At 42.2% G+C, this 19676-nt stretch overlaps 1 protein-coding gene across 2 annotated transcripts in view; it reads right to left on the minus strand.

Moving 5' to 3' along the window:
- The window catches only part of ddr1 (discoidin domain receptor tyrosine kinase 1), a 38428-nt gene that overhangs the window by 17859 nt on the left and 893 nt on the right, over nucleotides 1–19676 (minus strand). For both annotated transcript variants that reach the window (XM_053326403.1, XM_053326402.1), the window contains exons 2-6: nucleotides 7990–8147; nucleotides 5337–5439; nucleotides 2305–2380; nucleotides 1816–1968; nucleotides 955–1102 (exon numbers count right to left, since the gene is read on the minus strand). In XM_053326403.1, the coding sequence (XP_053182378.1) occupies nucleotides 955–1102; nucleotides 1816–1968; nucleotides 2305–2380; nucleotides 5337–5439; nucleotides 7990–8089 (580 nt within the window). In that variant the 5' untranslated portion in view covers nucleotides 8090–8147. The remainder of the gene's footprint in view (nucleotides 1–954; nucleotides 1103–1815; nucleotides 1969–2304; nucleotides 2381–5336; nucleotides 5440–7989; nucleotides 8148–19676) is intronic.

The following is a 19676-nucleotide window of genomic DNA, read 5'->3' on the forward strand; positions in this document are numbered from 1 at the left end:
TCTCTGCTTCAATATACAGCTAATCAGCCTGCTCCCTGAGAACATGAGTGACGTAAGCAACACTGACTACAGCCCACCGCTTTGCTAACCATAATAAACAATGCCTCACGTACGATTTACTCTGTGTGTGTGTGTGTGTGTGTGTGTGTGTGTGTGTGTGTGTGTGTGTGGCTGTGTTTGCACATAAATTAGTGTCTGTGTATATGATTATGCACTCAGATGTTTGTCTCATGTACCTGTGAGAGACTGTACAAGGGTGAAGTGGTCCAAAACTTAATTTGAAATAATAAACAAAGGAAGGACGTTGTGCCGCCATACTGTGTGATCTGATACAGGATGAGACTCAATGTGCATTTGTGTAGAGTCCGCATAACCCCTGGCTTGTGGATGAACTGGGCTCAACTGTCTCAGAATCTACATCAGGGCATTTTTTAAACAGATGGGTCTCCCTGAAGACAGACCAGGAACTAGGGCTTTTAGTCTCAGTGACAGCTCTAATTTACAAGGAGCCCGATGATGTCTGAGGGAGGGCAGGAGAGGAGGTGAACCAGTCATAAATACTCGGTTAGTCAGTGTTGTGCTACAGGAAACTGTGTGGCTTCTTCCATCCAGCTAAACCCCCACTGAGGCTATAGATTTGATGTAATGCCTCAAATCAATGCATGGGATGTATGGTGAAAACACGCACTCGTAATCATCGCCGTCAAACAAATCCCTCCTTTCACTTCTGATATCGAGGGAGATCATAGACAACAGTGAACTTCATCACCTTTGCAAAGTGAAATGTGATCTGATATATCAACGACTGAAGAGCATGCCTCAGAATATACAGCTCAAATGAATACCTAAGTAACCACAAAAGCAGGCCCATTTTTGCATATCTGCAGTCCATTCATGTCTCTTCAAACAAACACACACGCACACACAAATGCACGCGCACACACACGCACTTACCGTTCCACACACAACCGTAGAGTTCCACCCGAAGGCAAACACTCATAACCCTGTCAGCCAGAGGGTAAAAGCGCACCATGCGGGCCACGATGGGAGGGCCGAGGTCCTTCAGCACAACATCGTATGTGTTCTCATTTCCTGACACCACCTTGGAGAGACAATACAAATATTCAATCACACAATACATCACCCGTCTCCTGTTATCGGTATTGGGTTGAACGAATAATCGCCTGAGGACTCTGACTTTTTATTCAGTGTGTGTCTTCAAATTCTGTTAATCTCAGACAAGCTCAAATTAAATAACTGAACTTTAATTTGAAAGTTTAAAAGTTGAACATAAACATATTTTAGAGTTTGGACCAAGGCTAATTTCTGTAGGAGAAACCTTGTTCCCATGACATGATGTAATAATGGTATTAAACATAGTCCGAAACTGATCACCAAAGACAAAAATGGAGATTGACCACACACAAAAAAGATTTTGATCTGAACAAGGTATGGCTGTTATTGCAAAATATTGACTCAGGTAGTTAATGCTGCTTTTGCCTGAAAAGAAAATCTGGCAGACAAAAATGAAATGGCTCAATGCCAAACTGTTCCTAATAAATAAGCCAAATACAAATGTATAATACAGCTGTGTATGTTGAACACTGCATTTATACTCAACAGCCACCAGATATTCAGTCATTTCCTTTCAGTAATGGAGAGTCAACCTCAACTGTATTATTCATCTGCTGGAAGCTGATTTAATAACATTCAAACTGTGACCTTGCTTCATTGTGGATACACAAACGGACAAGGAATCTTCATTATTATTATGATTATTAACAACAACAACAACAAAAAAAACATCCTGTTTACCTCTTGGCTCCAGCGGTCCTTCCATGTGATCCATTTCACTCCATCTCTGGAGTAGCGTAGGCGGTAACTGCGGGCAAACTCCTGGCCGTGCCCATCGGCATGACGACCCTGGGTACCAACCAGAGCCAAGAAGTGGAGTTTGTGCAGGTCCACCTGTAGGAGACAATAAAATGCAATACACACCCATTAAAGTTGAGATTAAATGAAAAACTCTTTAAACTCTTTAAACTCTTTAAGATCACATCTCTGGTCAAATTGTGTATCTATTTAACAATATAAGCAAAAAATAAAAAATTTACCATACAAACAATTTATTTGTATTTTTATATCAAAATTCACCTGATGAGACAGCCATAATAGTAATTTATTTGTTCAGTGAAGCTTTCTACTTGATAATCATAAAATAACCACTGAAAATAATTTAATACAGAGGCTGGACTGAGCACTAAATCTAAATGTGACTGTGCCAAGTTAACGTGAGTGTCTGACCTGAAGGTATTCTGATCCACTGGGGAAGACAGATCCTGCAGGACACCATGCGCCATCCCCCTCTCCAGTGCTCAACCTGAGAAAGACACAGAGAGAGAAACTTATTTTGTTACTAAACAACGTGGGGAGGAACACAACCTAAAAATTTGAAAATAAGACATTACTGAAAAGTTCACAAAATCCCAGTCCCACACCAAAACATTCACACAGAGAAATAAACACAAACACATTCACAAGAAGACTAACTACATCAAAACCCGGCACCGGCGGCACGCAGAGGTACAATGAGAATTCAATACAAACAGCCTGAAACCTCCTCTAGGCTACTAGCATACATATTGGATTGCGCAGCAGCAGAATATTCACATATAGGGCAATGCTGTCTGAAAGAGAGAAAAACAGAGAGGCAGAGAACTGGCTACGGGTAAAAGCACAGTAGGCAACAGAGACAGAGACTGCACACAGATGGAAAATGCAGAGAACACATGAGGCTCATGAAGAGAAGGAAAAGAGATGAAAGGAGCAGAGAGATGATGACGAGCTCTTCCACATACTTCAAACCTCACAAGATCTGTTGTGGGACGTCAGGACCGATCTGTGCTCAGTTTTACAGCTTCTCGGGCCTGCCATGACCACACACATGCATCACTGAGAGATTTTCACTCAGTGTGACCTTCCTCGATCGACTCTGAAAAGCTAGTCCATACTACCACCACATATTGGCCGCATCGAGACCACAACTTGGCTGAGTGACTGTGACGTTGGATCAACTCGGATGGGAGGCTTTGGAATGGACGCCAAGCCACAACCACGTTCTGACCACTGTGGGGGCTTCTCTCAAAATGAAAGCTGCTGCTCAGACTGCCATAAACAAATCACTATATCAACTCTGTCTCCCTGACTGTGGCGCTAGGATTTTTAAATCAATCCCATTCTGCCCTCGGTGGGTGAGATCATGCAGCCGGAAAACTCAAGATGATATCAACACATTAGTGCTCCATAAAGTGTCCTGTGATGGAGGGAGGTGGAGGGAGGAGAAGGATGAGGAGGGAGGAATGTGGCTGGGTAGAGTTCAGTCCATCGTGCACCAGCCAGCAGGATTAACATTATAGTACACTGTTCTGCCAAGTGCCTCATTTTCCTCCTATTTCTCTTTCTGTCCTTTGCTTCCCACCTAAATACCAGCCAACTCTCCACTCCGCCCCTTGATATCAATTCCCTTATCCCCTCCATCTTTTCCCCCACTCTCTCAGTCCAATATGCTGATATTTCACTGGAGTGTGTGGAATTTGGTGCACTGAAAGCAAATATTAAGTACATCAGTTCTTTAAAAGGGTAAAAGTTACTCAGTTACTAGTCATATGAAATGGCCATTGTGACATCCTAACCTTAACTGTTAGAATATAAATCAGCTCATGTCCCACTCAGTACTGCCTAAGAGTAACAGCAGCAACAGCAGCCATAAAAAAACTGTTTTGCATCCCTCAATCCCTCCCTTCACCCAGCACCCGCCCTCAAACCTTGTTTCCAAATTAAATTCTCCACTGCTTTCAGCACAACATCACACTGATCCACCTCTCACTTGTTTTCCTTTTTTTTTTTACGTCTGCTGCTCACTCTGTTTTCTCTCTTTCTTCCTCAGTGTGTCCCCGATGTCTCTTAAAAAGAGCTGGAGCTAATAATCATTTCCACATGGTTAGACACTCAGCCAAGAGACCCAGCCCAGCAGACTGGTGGAGACACATGAACACACACCGTACAGTACATGACAGGCACACATACAGTAATCCTGTGAACACTCTTACACATGGCTGTAGCATGGGGCAGGCCTAGCTTGCTCTCATGAATCTGACCTCGCTGCCGGACAGACTAGGTGGTAATATGATTACCAAGTGGGTTTAACAAAGACATAGACTATCATTTTCTACTATAATCTAATAGACTGTAGACAAATTACTTTAGCATGGTGCCAACATACTGACAAAAAGACACGCAGACTAACACATCAGTCCTCTGTTACTCCAGTAGAAGTACTGTTACTTTTTAATTATTCAGAAATATATCGGACTACTGCATTCATTTCACTGTAATGTCCTCAAGACTGGAGTTTGTGGGAAGTGTTGCAATGAAAACAAATATTAAGTACAACAATAGCTTTTTAAAGACTAAAATGTTTGAATATAAACCAACTCATGTCCAATTCAGTGCTGCTATTCAAAATGGGGACCATCTTTCTTTTGGAAGAATCCAAAGGCCACACCTGTCGTTTTGCACATTTTAAACCATTTAATTGAATCACATCGCTTCATTTTGCACACCAACGTGCTCTGTTTCTGAAATGTGAGTGCTTTTCAATTGTTCCATAGGTATCCCCTGGTGTCCATTTATTTCTGTATGGTATGAAAATAAATGAGTGCACGATTGGGACTTATTTGAGTTGTGTAATCCATCACAGTGACTATTAAGTCTGTATTCATTTTTGTCACTGTTAAATTGGCACTGCATGCTGATGCAATGACAATTTAATTGCAGGCTGATTTGGAAAGTCTGCAATAGCCCACAACAACAAAGCAGTGGCTGCCAGCAACTGTAGGAAAAATAAATCGTAAAATGTGAAACTACAGCAAGCATCTAAAAATGGTCTAATTGTAACAAAAATAAGGCTCTGTGATTCTCAACTATACAAAGTAAACAAACAACCTACTTAAAGATCAACTTATCACCAGCTGAAAAACTTTGTGTTTTTGCTGACATCCAGTTGTTTAACTTGTCAGCCTTTCTGCAGTGATGTCTCAGTGTACTCCAGGGTGTTAGCACACTAGGTGGGGTTACAGGTGCAACAGAGCACACGTCTGACAACACCAACACACATTGGAATTAGAATAACAGTTTATAGACTGTAACCAACAAAGAGCGAGTACATGAAAAACTATTCGCTTCTAGTAATGAAGAATATGTAATTTGTTACTTTCCACCACTGCACACACTCTCACACACACACACACACACACACACACACACACATCTCCTACCGTCCATGTTTGGCTTCAGTGGAGTCTGACCAGGCGCTGGAGGCAGTGATGTCAGAGTCTGGGATGGTGCCATCCTCCATCCCCAGGGCGTAACGACACTGAGCTGTAAGAGAAGGATGTACGAGAGAGAGAGATAAAGAAAGAGAGAGAGAGAGACAGAGACCGGATAGAGACATGAGCAACATTCTCATCTGTATGAAGTCCAGGGAAAACCTAATATTTCCATTAGAGACTCAGCAACCATCATTGGTCACGGAGCATAATGTTGTTATGTCATATCTGGGAAAACTTCCGGACTTCATGCTTCATAACCCACACGCACACTGAGAAGGGGGAGAAGAAATACCAAACTCTCCAATAAATTGTTCCTGTCCTCTCATATTTGTTCCTAAATCTCTTGGGGGAGGTGTGTGTGGGAAGGGGGAAGGGGGTCCGTACTAATGAGCTTGTGTAAAACATAATCAGTGTTTTGCATCATCTCAAATTCTCCTTTGTCCTATAACAATATCAAATATATTCATTAATATTCATATCTGCATCTTAAAGGGCAAACACATACTTTATAAAGAGCTCCTTGTGTGTGTGTTGGAACCTGTCTTCTCTATGATAACACCTTTCCTTTTTCTTTTTTTCCTTTTTGTCTTTCTAACTAGCTTTCCGTACCACATAAAGGACTTAGGGCTTCAGTAACACTGCACAGCCCCTGTTCCAGTTACCACTGCTTGGGGATTTGCAGGAAGGGAACAAAAGGGAGACAGAAACGAAGGGCGAATGAAAGAACACAGACAGGTCTCGGATATCTGCGCTGACTCCGCTCCAGCGACAGGCATTATCAAGTGATCCAGATAGCATGGTCCCAGGCAGGGATTACCCAATGACCCAGCTATCCGTTCTGAAGTCAGTCCTCAGGACTGGGTGGAGGGGGGGATGTAGAGGGGCAGTGAGAGGCTGAGGGAGGGTTTAGGTAGTGATAAAGTAGAAAGGGGTACTGACAGTGATATGGAAGGGAGGGTGACAGAAAGAGGCGGGGGATGCCTCACTCAGTTTCTGTCATTGAGTCAGCGGACTGGAATGTTGGACTGGATGACAAACCCTAAAAGCCCCAACGGGTGCAGCATACACACATACACACAGAGCTCATCCACGCCCTGTGGACAGGTGCCCATTTCATTACGTCATCATCATCACACCACCAGTCAACACCCCCGCCATCTGCAATCTTCTCACCTCTCTGTCTCCATCACCCCTGATGTCCTCTGCATTCACTTTCTCTTTTTGTAATTTTTCATAAAATTTAGGCCCACATACTAAATCTTTCTGATTGCACCATCAAGCTTGATTCTGTTAATTTAACAAGACAAACTGTGTGGGATTGGGTGGGTGAGCTCAGCCAGAGTCTATTCATCTATCTAATGACTTTTCCATCAATCTAGCTTCCCATCCTAGTCTCATTAAATGTGGAAATGACAAGTCAATAAATCAGTTAGTCGTTTAACAGACAATTAATCCACCAGTTTGGATGAGGGTTTACAATTATTCAACTTTTCGATCTAATTATTCTCAATTAAGTCCAGTAGTCATTTAATCTATAAAATGTCAAAACGTGGTGAAAAACCACACTTTCCACACTCCCAGTTTCTTTTAACCTAATATGATAATTTCAACAGTCCAAAACTCAATGATATTCTGTTTACACATTAGATCTTAAGACATCAGATGAAGAAAAGCCGAAAATCCTCATAACTGAGAAGCGAGAACCAGAAGATGTTGGGCATTCTTTTGAATTGAATGATTGATCAAATATCAAAATCATGTTTATCAAACAACTAACTATTATAATGATTAACTGACAAATCATTTCAGCTCATTAAAGTCATTTGAGAAGCAGAAATCCCAAATACTGGTTTCAGTTTCTCAAATGTGAGGATTTGTTGCTTGTTCTCTGTTTCATTGCAAGCTTAATATACTTGGGTTTTGGATAGTTGAATAGACAAAACAAGCCATTTAAAGATGTCACCATAGAGTGCAAATGTAAATGTGTAATGGGTATCTACAGACTAAGTGATAAATCAAAAGAACATTGACTGACAATGAAAGTAATCATTAGTTTCAGCTCTAGACTCATTTGAAGTTTGGCTACTGCAGTCAGGAGGTTGACTGTGCTGCAAACAGTCTCCTCTGGTTACACCTGGCTGGCTCACATTCAGTAACCCCACATGCGCTCCCTTCCCCGACATTTTGACTGACACTTTCATGAGCTGCCTGTGCATTAGCGGTCTTGACGAGCCAGGGGGAGACGGCCCAGCTATCTCACTCTCCTATTACACACAACCGGCTAGCAGACAGGATAGGACACAGGATAGCCTGTTGATAGCGGACGGAGAATGAGCCTTACTGATCTGAGAATGTGAGAAGAATGTCAGCTCATTGGGCTCGTGGAGAAGGGCAAGAAGTTTGAAAATACAGTTGTATCTGATTTTAAAGGAATAAAAAAAAAATAACCTTGAAATGTGCTAGGCTGTTTCAAATGTGGCAGTTTTTTGAGAGAAAAACAGTCAAAGAGAGAAAGAAAATACACAAAAATGGGGCAAACAATTGATCCATCACCTATTTAGATGTTCGCCTTGTCTTGTGTGTGTTTGTGACATCCTACCTGGGTTAAAGTGCCACTCATGGTCCTCTGAAGACGACACCAGCACCACCAGGACTGTGACCACAGTGATAGGCAACAGCTGCAGGATTGGCAGAGCCATGACAGCAGCAACACACCTGGTTACCTGTCCGGTGACACGCTGATGACCACAGGCATACCTTTGGAAGAGAGGAGAAAAGGGATATAAGAGTATATTTAGGATTCCTGTCTGTGCCTGTTCAAACTGCACCAACCACCATCAAAGCACCATTGATTTTAAACCCACATACACATTACACATTCACACATACAGCTCTAGTCTGGGCCTGCCGAGCTCACAAGCTTTCCTCCTCCATCGATAACTCAACTCTCTCAATAAAATCCTCTTAGTCCAAAAGCGCACAGCATGTCTCACAGTCATTTATTTCTCAACGCTTTGTGTGCAAGCTCAGCAATGGGCCAAACCCCAGAGGGGCAAGCACAGAGCCATATAACAAAGGCCACTTTCACACGTTAATTTGTTTTTCTATCTGGCAGCAGAATGTGGTGATACAATAATACTTTGCCGCCTTTAGAGCGTGGTAACTGAAGATGGTATAATTTGCCTGGCCCTATTTACTCCCAGTGAATTGTATTCCTTCTGTATTTGAAATGCCAATCATCTCTCCAAATTACTGATTTCAAACCTATTTTCCCTTAATAGGACCGAGCGTATATGGATCACCCAGTTGGAGATGCTTGTTTGGAATAAATAACAAAGAGATTAAGCTGTACAATTGGAGAAATGAAAACCAATAAGTGTGATATAACAAAAAGAAAGATGTCAATGTATTTTTAGATTAAAGACATACACGTGGTCTGTGCTAGGTTAGTGCAAAGTTACCTCATCACAGACTTTAAAACATCATTGAAACCTCTATTCATTTGTAACAATGACATAATGTTCTATGATTTCTTCATTGAAACGTTTTTGCTTTTTGTCACACAACACAAACATCATTTTACCAATATATTATGTGCACCATAGAAGGGGAAGAAAAGGAGTGTATTTCAAAGGCTTCTCCCTTGTGCATATTTTATTTTTTAACGTATTTGAAAAAGACATCTAGTAGTGAAGCGACAGGGACGAAAGAAAACTTGTGATAAGTGGAAGTCTGAAGTGGGAGTGACAGCTGGGAGAGACAGAGAGGCTATGCAGTCTTCCCTGTGGACCCTCTGTGTTTCGACTTCATCTTTGACTAGACTGGGACGGGCCGACAGCTGACACACAGCTGTAGTGACAGAAGATCGGATGGAGGAGGACGGGGTGGGGGGTGGGGGGGTGTTAGAGGAGTAGAGTTAGCTCAGATGCAGAGAACCAAGAGGGCAGAGATGGTAGAACAAGAGCAGCGATGACATGGGTACATGTGTGTGTGTGTTTGGGTGGAGGGAGGTGGTGTAGAGAGGGTGACTTATGGCCTCGCAGAGTGTGCATGCATTGGTGCGTGGGGCGCGTATGTGGGTATAGAAGAGATCTTAGGGATAGCCAGCCAGTGCAGCTGTCCTGACTGGGAACACAACGCAATCAATACGTGGTGCATGTGTTCCAAGTGGGGAGAGCAACAGAGGGGAGAAAGAGGGGAGAAAGGGGGACGAACATATTTTCTTTGTTTGGAGAAAAACACCCAAGTCGTCCAAATGAGTAAGTAAGTGTGCGAGTATGCCAGATGATGAAATGCTGAAACTTGAGGCTTACTGGACTACAGTAAAGCTCAAAGTCCAAAAAACAGAGCTGAGAATCTGATGATCAGGTGTTTTGGTACACAAACGCGAGTCAATCACCATAACAACCATCCTAATGTCAACAAACATGATCTTCAACAGCACCTTATCACTGTTTTGTCAAACAGGCAGAAACGGAAACAAACCTTTATCCAACACATCACAAAGGGAGAGAAGATTGTATACACAAGAAGAGAAAAGCAGCTAGACAAATGTTTTAGGAACAGAAGTGTCCACGGCCATAGGAGAACTTTGTTGTTGAAAAAGTCAAGTGGTAGAACAGCTGTGGTTAGAGCTCAGAGAGAGGGAGAAGGGCCCGCTGTGTTCTGGAGGAGGCAGCACAGTGTGCAGCCCAATCTACACCCTCACATTTTGTCTCAGCTAATCTATGAGCAGGACTAATGAATACTTATGAGCAGCTGCTGTTTCTGTCCCACACAGTGAAACACAACTGACACCAGAGAGCCAGAGTCGAGAGGAGAGGAAGCCGGAAGAACTTTTTTAGTTAGCAGCCATTGCATCATTGATGATAGTTTGCCAAACTTTCTATAATTAGATTACTTCAGTGAAAATTGTCAGGACAGCCTTGGCACTGGTTTGCGTCTTTTCTAGGGTGCTCCTCATGTTGGAAACAAATGTTAGCATGCGTTGTTCTTTCCAGTTGTATAAAGGCTACCAGTCCAAATGTGACCTAAAGGATTATTCAAGTGATTTTACATGTTTTGGCTCATTAGCTTAGCTACAAACTATGCATTATTTACATCACTGCGGACCTCTTTGCAAAGCAAATCATAACTTAAAAGTACCTTCCAGATAACCATTACTTTCACTCTATGTTAGTAAAGTATTAATATGTAAAATCCAAGAGAAGTAATAAATCACAGTTAATGTTTAGTCCACTTTTTTCAGTCAGTTATGTAATCAACATCTACTGTACGGCTCAAGAGAACGGCTGAGCAGCAACATTTTAAAAGTGAGAAACTACTTTTGACAATTATTATGTTTGCTTATTATTTCAATTTCTGGGCTTCATTTTGCAAGAACAAATTATGTAATTCACAGGGGCTTTTTAAGTCTATCAGCTCTACCAGGAAGTAGATGGGAACTAAAGCTAAAGGCTAACATCAACATGCTAACGATGATGTTTAAAAGATTTATTTACTAAAAAGCAAAAATGTCAACCTCATGGTGGCACTAAAGGAAACGTTGGGGGTCAGCCAGGCTTCATTCTCTATGGACAATGAATATTTTTACAGTCTGTCATGCCAATTCATCAAAACATTGCTGAGATGTTCCAGTCTGGGCCGACATGATAGACTGACACTGCCATCCTTACAGATTGCTGCTTTATCGGTTTCGTATCTCACTTATAGCTGACACAAAATACTGGTACCTAATGTGAAAGAACATTGTTTTCATTTCTTCAGGGGTGGCAGACTATGAACTAAAAATAACATAAAGGGAGGAAATGTATTTAAATATGTGTTCAGCAATAAGGTTATAATGTATATGATTTGCTACGTACAAAACCTTCCAGCCTTTTATCTTCACTCAAATGTCTCTGTTGTTCTATACACAGACCTCAACGTGTGAAGTCTCCGGTAACAGCCAGATAGAGCAACACATTGCCTCAGTTAGACATGACTAATGGCCGCTGGGGAGACTGAGAGTAGTGAGCTCTTTGTTTGGATTTCCGTCAGCAAGAGGAAACTGGTAAAGTCGTACGCACCACTACCCTGCCAGTCCTGGAGAGAAGGAAGGATGAATTAATCTTCCACCCTCACAACACTTTGAAGGGTGAGATGGTACCAGCTACGGAAACAAGGTCATTTGATGGCTTTCCTGAAAATAGGCTTGTTTCTGTGTGACTCAGTGGAGTGCTGATTCCTGAGGGGGGGCTGCATTATTTTCTTGTTTTAACAGAACAACCGCTCCAAGGACAGTTTCAAGTTGTTTGGCTGCACATATCTGTGCCACAGGGTTCCCTTTTTCATCTTAGAAGAATTTCTTTTAGCTTACTGTGGTGAAATATTAAAATAATATCACTTGGTGTAATATTTCTTTTACACCGAGAGAGTAAACAACAGAGTTGCCCCCCCTAACAGCCGGTGAAGATGGAAACTAAGCAGGTTGGAGATTTCTGGTCTTAACACTGACTGAATACAAGCAGTACACATGTAATGACTACCTGCTGTAGTGAAAGATGATGCATGATATGTTCGGAAGCTATGAGTACACTTGGTGTTATGACTATTGGTCATACCGCTGGTCATTCACTGGTCATCAAATTGTAAAGCTGTGCATCATCGTATTCATCTATTCAAGGAAGTTCGAGTCACAACTGTGGAATCTGCTTTCACAGAGTTTTATCAGAGGTTGAGGAAACAGAAGGGAAGAATAGTGATGAGTCACTTAAACAAGGTAATGAGAGTCGAAGGAGAAGACAGCAACAGAGGCCGAGTCAGAAAAACAAATTAAACAGCAGCTTCCCTTAGAGCCAAAGCCAAACGAGAAAAGGAGAAAGTGTAGCATGTGACTGAGGGAGGTGGTGAATCATAATGAAACACTGAAGAAAGGGGGACTGTAAAAGTGTTTGGAGGTGCTGAAAAGCAAATGATTCATTACGACAACTCAGTTTTCTCCCCAAAAAAAAAAAAACCCCAATTCAAAACATACCTTCCTTGTGGCACTGACATAGCAGAGCTGTGTCAAAACGCTCATAAGGGAACTAATTCACAGGCTAGCATTGGCGACAGTTTGGCACAGAGACCCATGAGCTGAGGCTCAGGGGTAGTAGAAAAACGAGTAAAAAATGAATGCAGTAAAGTTGGGTTCATTAGCGTGTGGCTACAGAAAGCTGAAATCAATCATAGCCAGAGAGTGAAACTTGCATGTTTTCCCTGTCTACTTTATACTTGGAAACAGGTCCACTTGGCCCCTCATTCAATACCAGTTGCAGCATTGCTCAGCAGACAGAGACAAATGGTGACTGATTACCACAGGTTGGTCTGGCAAATGAAGAATGCTTTCATCAACAGCAGCCACACAGACCTATTTGTAAGTGCAGAAACAAAGCGTTACACCAAGCTTGTGGCAAGAAACCCATTTTCCTTTTGGTTCCCCTCTGTTTTTTGTTGGTGTGGTCATGAAACATCGCTAATCACTTTGTTTTTCTGTTAGAAACTTAATTTGTGGAGGCAGCACATAATACAGCCAAAAAACACACACGCACTAGTTTAAGACCCAAAATGAATGCAGAGTTTAAATGATTATCAAATTAATCGATACATTGATTGCCATTAAATTAGTCAGCAACCATTTGAGTCAGCAACTATTTTAATAAATGATCAGTTGTTTAAGCATTTTTTAAAGCAAAAATGTTTAACATTACCCAGTTCTTGCTTCTGTGACAGTGAAGTGAATGTTTGAATTTTGAACTTGTGGTCAAAAGAAATGTTATTATTATTTTAAGACATGACCATGGACTTTAGGACAGTGATGGCCATTTCTTACTATTTTCTAACAATCTATAATATAACACAATCATAATATAACACCACAGCGTCTTTAGAAAAGGGTAACACCATAATATATATCTGGTGGTTGGTGACCTGTACCTGTGACTATAGAAGAAAAGGTGTGTGGGTTTTCTGTAAACACTCCTCAGTGGTTCCTGGTCTCTCCTGACAATTAACATTCAGTATCCCAAATTATGGCAGTAGAATATGTACGTTGACAAACTAGGTATTCTGCAGAAAAAGTCAAAGTCATGTGACTTTGACTTTTTCTGCAGAATACAGTTTATCCATCAGTTTGAAACTCTTTGCTCTGAGGGCAAAGCTGCAATAAAGTTGCCCTTATATTCCTGCCCTGACAAGTGACTTGTTCAACCTGTGAGTCATTTAAAACCTTATGAAACATTTAGAAAAAAAGGTGACGTGTGCATGTTTGTCTCATATCAATCAAAACACAAAGTCTTAACCACGTGGACCTAGGGCTGGGCGATATGGCCTAAAATCAATATCACGATATATTGAGCAGTTCACCTCGATAACGATAAATGGACGATAACTACCACCAGAGTTTTATATATATATATATAAATATATAAAGTATATGGTTTGTTATTTGTGTTATTACGTTACGTGTTGGACTAAATACATGGACATATTGAGGAAAATATTTCGGTTTTATGGAAACGGATTCCATATTTCACAAGAATGGATACTTGGCGAGCTGTACAGAAAGTCCTGTGTCATAAGATGATCGTTGTGGATAAAGGGAAGACTTTGAAGGTATGTAGCATTATAGCTTTTCTCACTTAGCTGAGTGGCTAGCCGTGCTAATCGATAATACTATTACGGCTGTGAGCAACCATATAAGTCGTGAGTGGTCTTGAATGAATCAGGGCAATCTAAGCTTTCCAGCAATGTACGGCATGAGTATATATGTTTAAGGGTTGGTGTTTAAAACATTCAGAAGAACGTGTGGCTACCTCCTAACATCCGTCCCGTCCCGTCGACGGAACAGCGTGCGTTAAGAGGTTAAAAATCGAATATACCGACATGGGCAAAATGACGTCGGTAATCGTCGTAAATTTCGGTATCGATAAATTTTCGGTTTATCGCCCAGCCCTACGTGGACCTAAAATATGTCGACCAAACAACAGACCTGCCGTACAAAAACAACATTTAGTCTGGATTGATTTTTAATGATAGCTGTATTATTTTGCTCCAGTGTAATGGCATCTGCTGGGGAACTAAGACAGGTCAGATACTTCAACATTAAAAACACAACCCAGATAGATTTGGATTGTCTGACATGCTCAACAACAATTCCAAGTGAGCTAAAATAAAACAGCAGTAGACAATATGTTAATGCTGTAATATGACAAAAAAACAACAACTACTGAACAAAGGCGTTATTAACACCTCTGGCATTCAACATGACTGACACAGAGATGGCTGTTTATTAGCTGTATCGTGTGAGTCCTCGCTCCTCGTGCATGCAAAGGAAAAACACTAGGACAGTGTGTTTTACTTTCTTTCGGGTTTGACTGACAGAAACTGAAACCCTGTGTTGGTTCTCAGAGCTTGAAGCTTTACACATGTCAGTACATGTAGATAGGCTGTCCTCGGCTCCTATTTTTCTCTCTTTCTTCTTCTGTATAATCTATCTGGAATGAGAGGAGTGCCTTTTCACTTTTCAGTGAAAGTAACTTCAGAAAAAGATCTCTTTCTCCTGTGCTGAAAAGTGAACCGCATTTATCTGCTGCATGAAAACGAACCCTTGTTGCTACAGTGAGGAAAGATTAGTCCTGAGTTTGACCTTAGTTGGAGCGTGGGTGTAAAAGTCGTAATGAGAATCTAGATATGTGGTGGCATTAGCATGTTAATATGACAGTGTGCCAGCAGAGTGTATGTGGCTCTCTGGGATCAAGTTTGACACAGACGCCGTTTTAGGGCTGCAGTGTGATAGCAAGCCACAGCGCCCATTTCCCTGAATTCAATTTGCTCTCCCTACCACCTGTCAGAGAGTGAGAAGCAGAGGGGAGGATGGGGTGAAAGGAGAAAGGAGAGGCATGTGACAGCATGGTGTTACTCTCACAATGAACAGAGAGAAAACGGCTGAGGACAGACAGACGGAAAGTCACGGTGGAGAAAAAGTCTCTTCGGAAATCAAACAGTAAACCTCCGAATGACAGTGTGAGTGTGAGACAAAGGCAACTCTTTGCCCGCAGGAGGGTGAGAATTATTCATCCAGTGAGCAGCTATTGAAATACACACAGAGAGAGAGAGAGAGAGAGAGAGAGAGAGAGAGAGAGAGAGAGAGAGAGAGAGAGAGAGAGAGAGAGAGAGAGAGAGAGAGAGAGAGAGAGAGAGAGAGAGAGAGAGAGAGAGAGAGAGAGAGAGAGAGAGAGAGAGAGAGAGAGAGAGAAGGGGGGGTGGCAGTTGAAGGGAGGAATAGCCCAGAGAGAAACAGAACAGAGCCGAAAGAAAACCTCAGAGATCAGGTCAAACAGGAATGAGTTCAGCGAGACTCAGCATTTTGAGTCCAAGTGAGAAAAACAGAGCCTAACCCAGCCCTCTAACAGATGTCTCCTTCTCTTTTCTAATGAATGACGGGAAGAGAGAGAGAGAGAGAAAAAGCTTTTCATAAGTCATCTTGTTTAGCTACTGCAGAAGACAAACAAAAAAAAAAAAAAACTCCCACACAAAAGAAAATTAGGAGCCAAAATTGCTGTGATCTCATCAACATAAAATCTGGAACTGTATAGACACACAAATGAACACAATCCATCTCTGTTAAAAGCCTCGGGCACAGGTTGATACCTCTGTCACACTTACAGTCCTCCTCCTCCCCCTTGGGCTGAGAAAAGCCTCCTAAAAAGAGTTAAATTACACATCACACAACAGTTTCCTGGTGTTAATGTGCCCCTCCAAACCTCTGGGAGGTGAAGACAGACAGGTCCACCCTACTCAAAGTGGATGCTGCTGCAGCTAAAATTGATCATACGAAGTGAAGACATATTAAAAAAAAAAAAAAGAAGGTAGTCTTTGATGTTGAATGTAATTTTCTTCCATGTTCCAGCAAGGTTTCAAAAGCACTTATTTTGCCAGAAGCCATTAGTAATTGTTAGTGGTGTACAGAGCCACAAGAGGCATGATGTGTGCGAGCAGACGAAAAAAAACACCACCACAGTGTGAGGATTGGATCAGGATGAAAATGAAAAAAGAAAAAAGAAAAGAAAAGCGGGAACAGAGAACAAGCTGGCTTTTAAGTTTGTGAGAGTTTCCATCTTTCATAAGGTTTGCCGACTTTTTCCAGAAGCGATAACTTGAACTGCCAGTTGTTGGCGAGACGTGTGAAGGAGGTCGATGTGATTCACAGTTGGATTCAGCTCACAGGATTCAGCATTAGCACTGAGGCTCTGTCGTTCCCTCATTAGATCATTAAGTTGACTTAACATCATATGATTTAATGAGAGTATTTTATTATTGGACTCAGCTCACAGGATTCAGCATTAGCACCGAGGCTCTGTCCTTCCCTCATTAGATCATTAACTTGACTAAACATCATTTGATTTAATGAGAGTATTTTATCATTTCTAAGCCATAAAACATGTATTGCAGTTTTTAAAAAATGATACATTAGTTAGATAGCATTATTTTATTAGAAGAAAATACTGTGCCACTCACTGATAGTTTAGTTTAGGTATGTTTGCAGGTCTCCATGCAAAAATGAGGCATCAAGCCAAAGTATGCGATACCTCGATAAGATAATGTGACAATTTCTTTGAAGAAACCTCAGCAGCCAAAACATAACCCCAGCTGCCTTCCATCCAAGCAGCCACTGTGCTTTCTAACCAGGGCACCCTCGACGAGAAGAGCAAACAGATAAATGAGGAGAGGAGACTCAAAGGGACGATAGGAGAAGGGAGACTGAGGATAAAATGGAAGAGCGGTGCGAGAGGGGGAGGAGAGAGGAGGATAAATGAAACATCTAGCACTGCTTCAAAGGGAATGGAGAGATAGAAGATGAAGAAGGAGAATCTGTGCTCCATGTTAGATGTAGGGAGAGAGACAGATTGCCAGAATGATCAATTAGCGGATCAAAGGTATGCTGGATGTCAGGGAGGGATGGAGTGAGGAGGGGAGGGCTGATCTGAGAGACGGTAGGACTTGGGAGATGCAGATTTCAGAAAATTGAAATAAAATAGAGATTCGAGAACTTACTGACAACTAAAGTCCAAGAACAGCCAGATCCTGCTTTGAAGTGTCACCACTCATTACATGATTAATTTGCTCCTCTGACAGTCTTGTCAAGCTTGCTGTGCGTGTGACCACACAAACTAAATGCAATTGAAAAGTCCAGCTGTCTAGACTTTAGGGGAAATTAGTTTAGGAAAACAGTGGTGGACAGTGGAGCCCTGCCTTCAATTGGTTTCATTTCCCATTAGACTGGAACTGTAGAGATGGGAAAGTAAGTAACTGTGTTGTGACTTTGCACTTAAATGAATTCTTCTAGTGGCCTCGAGGGTCGCACTGAGTCTGTCGGCAGCCAATTACGGCCAAATTCAAAAATTGAGTGAAGCTGCTGTCTGATGCATGCTTGCTGTGAGGAGTCGCAGAAAAGACAGTTCTATCTGACTGAAAACACAATTATCACCATTGTGCTCTGTCATGTGGATAACTAGACATGTTAGCCGCATTGCCATGAAGATCAGGCAACAGAGCAAAACATGCTATGCAGTCATTGTGCAGGATTCGCCTCTCTACCATCCACCTGCTGAAGTCTTTTCAGGAGGGTCAACAACCAGAAAGAGTAACAAAGATGAAGCCACAAAGCGTGGCTGCCACCAAAACAATGATCCAGACAGAGAACAACAGGCTGAGAGGTCAATGATCAACCAGGCTGGACAAACAAGTGTTCTCATTGTAGCACAATGTAGAGACCAAAACCTGCTTCAGAGCTTGTGTGTTTTCAATCAAGAAGCAACAGCAAAATAATGCAAATCTACCAAACCTCAATTCATGCTTTCTTGTCTTGTGCATAAAAACAACTTCCAAAGACTTCTGCTGCAGAGTCTTCAGATCTCTAAAGACAAAAACAGAACAAAGAACCAACAGCCAATTCACAGACAATATCAGACAAATGTCTTTGCCCTGTGCATACCTCTGCACAAATCATGTAATGCAATTCATGTCATTTTCTCCAAGGCCTGCCAAGACTAAGACAAATCAATAAAAAAACGTCCCCCAACTGTGTGCATGCACCATTATACTCACATAACTCGTCTATCCAACTATTTAATATATTCTGCGTCTCCTCTGCTGGACAACACAGCTGATAAAAAGCAGTTATGCAAGGTCGATGGCTCTCGTGGGACCTTGTGGTAGAATTAGCAGCCAGATGCCCATTAGATGGGGATCCAGCAGACCAGTGCTTACCATGAGGGACTGTGTACCAACACTAAGGACGCCTCCTCACTTTATGCTCCTGCCTTTGCTACAGAGGCAGAGGGAGGGACACAGAAAAAAAGTGCCTTTTATTGTCTGTCTATCTATTGGCAAATAGCACAGGCAGCCTCTACCACCTCCTCCTCCTCCTCCTCCTCCTCCTCCTCTTCCTAACAGTCTAACAATGCTGCACCTCCTCTGAACTGCCTGCTCGGTCCCCCCAGCCAATAACTCACATGTACTGATTTCAAGCGGTGGGAAAAGGTGACTGCCCGCTGCACTGCACACCCACTGAAGCCCATTGTTAGGTCCTCCATCAGGCCACCCCGCCTTCCTGCAAGCAAAGAGGCATGCACAAACACACAGGACCATGCTGGCAGCAGAAACACATAAAATCACATTCTCATCTCTCTCATTCGGTCTCTTTCTGTCACACGCAGAAGCAGAAAAGCTTAAATTTGTGGTTTCAGCACGCAAACTTTTCCTTGATTTGTAAACCACCGTTATTACTCCGCCTCATGATTGATTCAACTCTCAACAGCTCCTTCTCTTGGCTCATGCAAACACAAAATGTATTTCCCTTTCAAAGTCCAATGCTTCTGGCAGCTCATCCCCCGAGTGTGAGAATGTTTTCTGTATCAACACACACTGTCCCCTGCCAGGCTGCCCTGTGCAGAATTCAGTTTTTCTGGAGACTGATTAGCTCCCCAAAGGAGAACCACCTCATTTAAGGCCAGAGGTGAGTGAAACCAGAGCTGATGGTCTCACTGGAGGTCACCTGTGGAGCTGTGAGGTCACAGGGTTAATAGCCGGTGTGATGACCACCACCTGTATGCATGGAGGCGATGCTGAACATTAGCCATTTCACTGACCCATCATCATCAGGTTTTACAGCTTTACGTGCCCGAGATGATTGACTTTTGTTTAACTTTGGGAGGTCTGTGTGTGTTTTTGTGAATGAGGTGCAACGTGAAGCAAGTGAAGAAT

The sequence above is a fragment of the Scomber japonicus genome, chromosome 10 (genome assembly GCF_027409825.1).
Source record: "Scomber japonicus isolate fScoJap1 chromosome 10, fScoJap1.pri, whole genome shotgun sequence".
NCBI classification, from domain to species: Eukaryota; Metazoa; Chordata; class Actinopteri; order Scombriformes; family Scombridae; genus Scomber; species Scomber japonicus.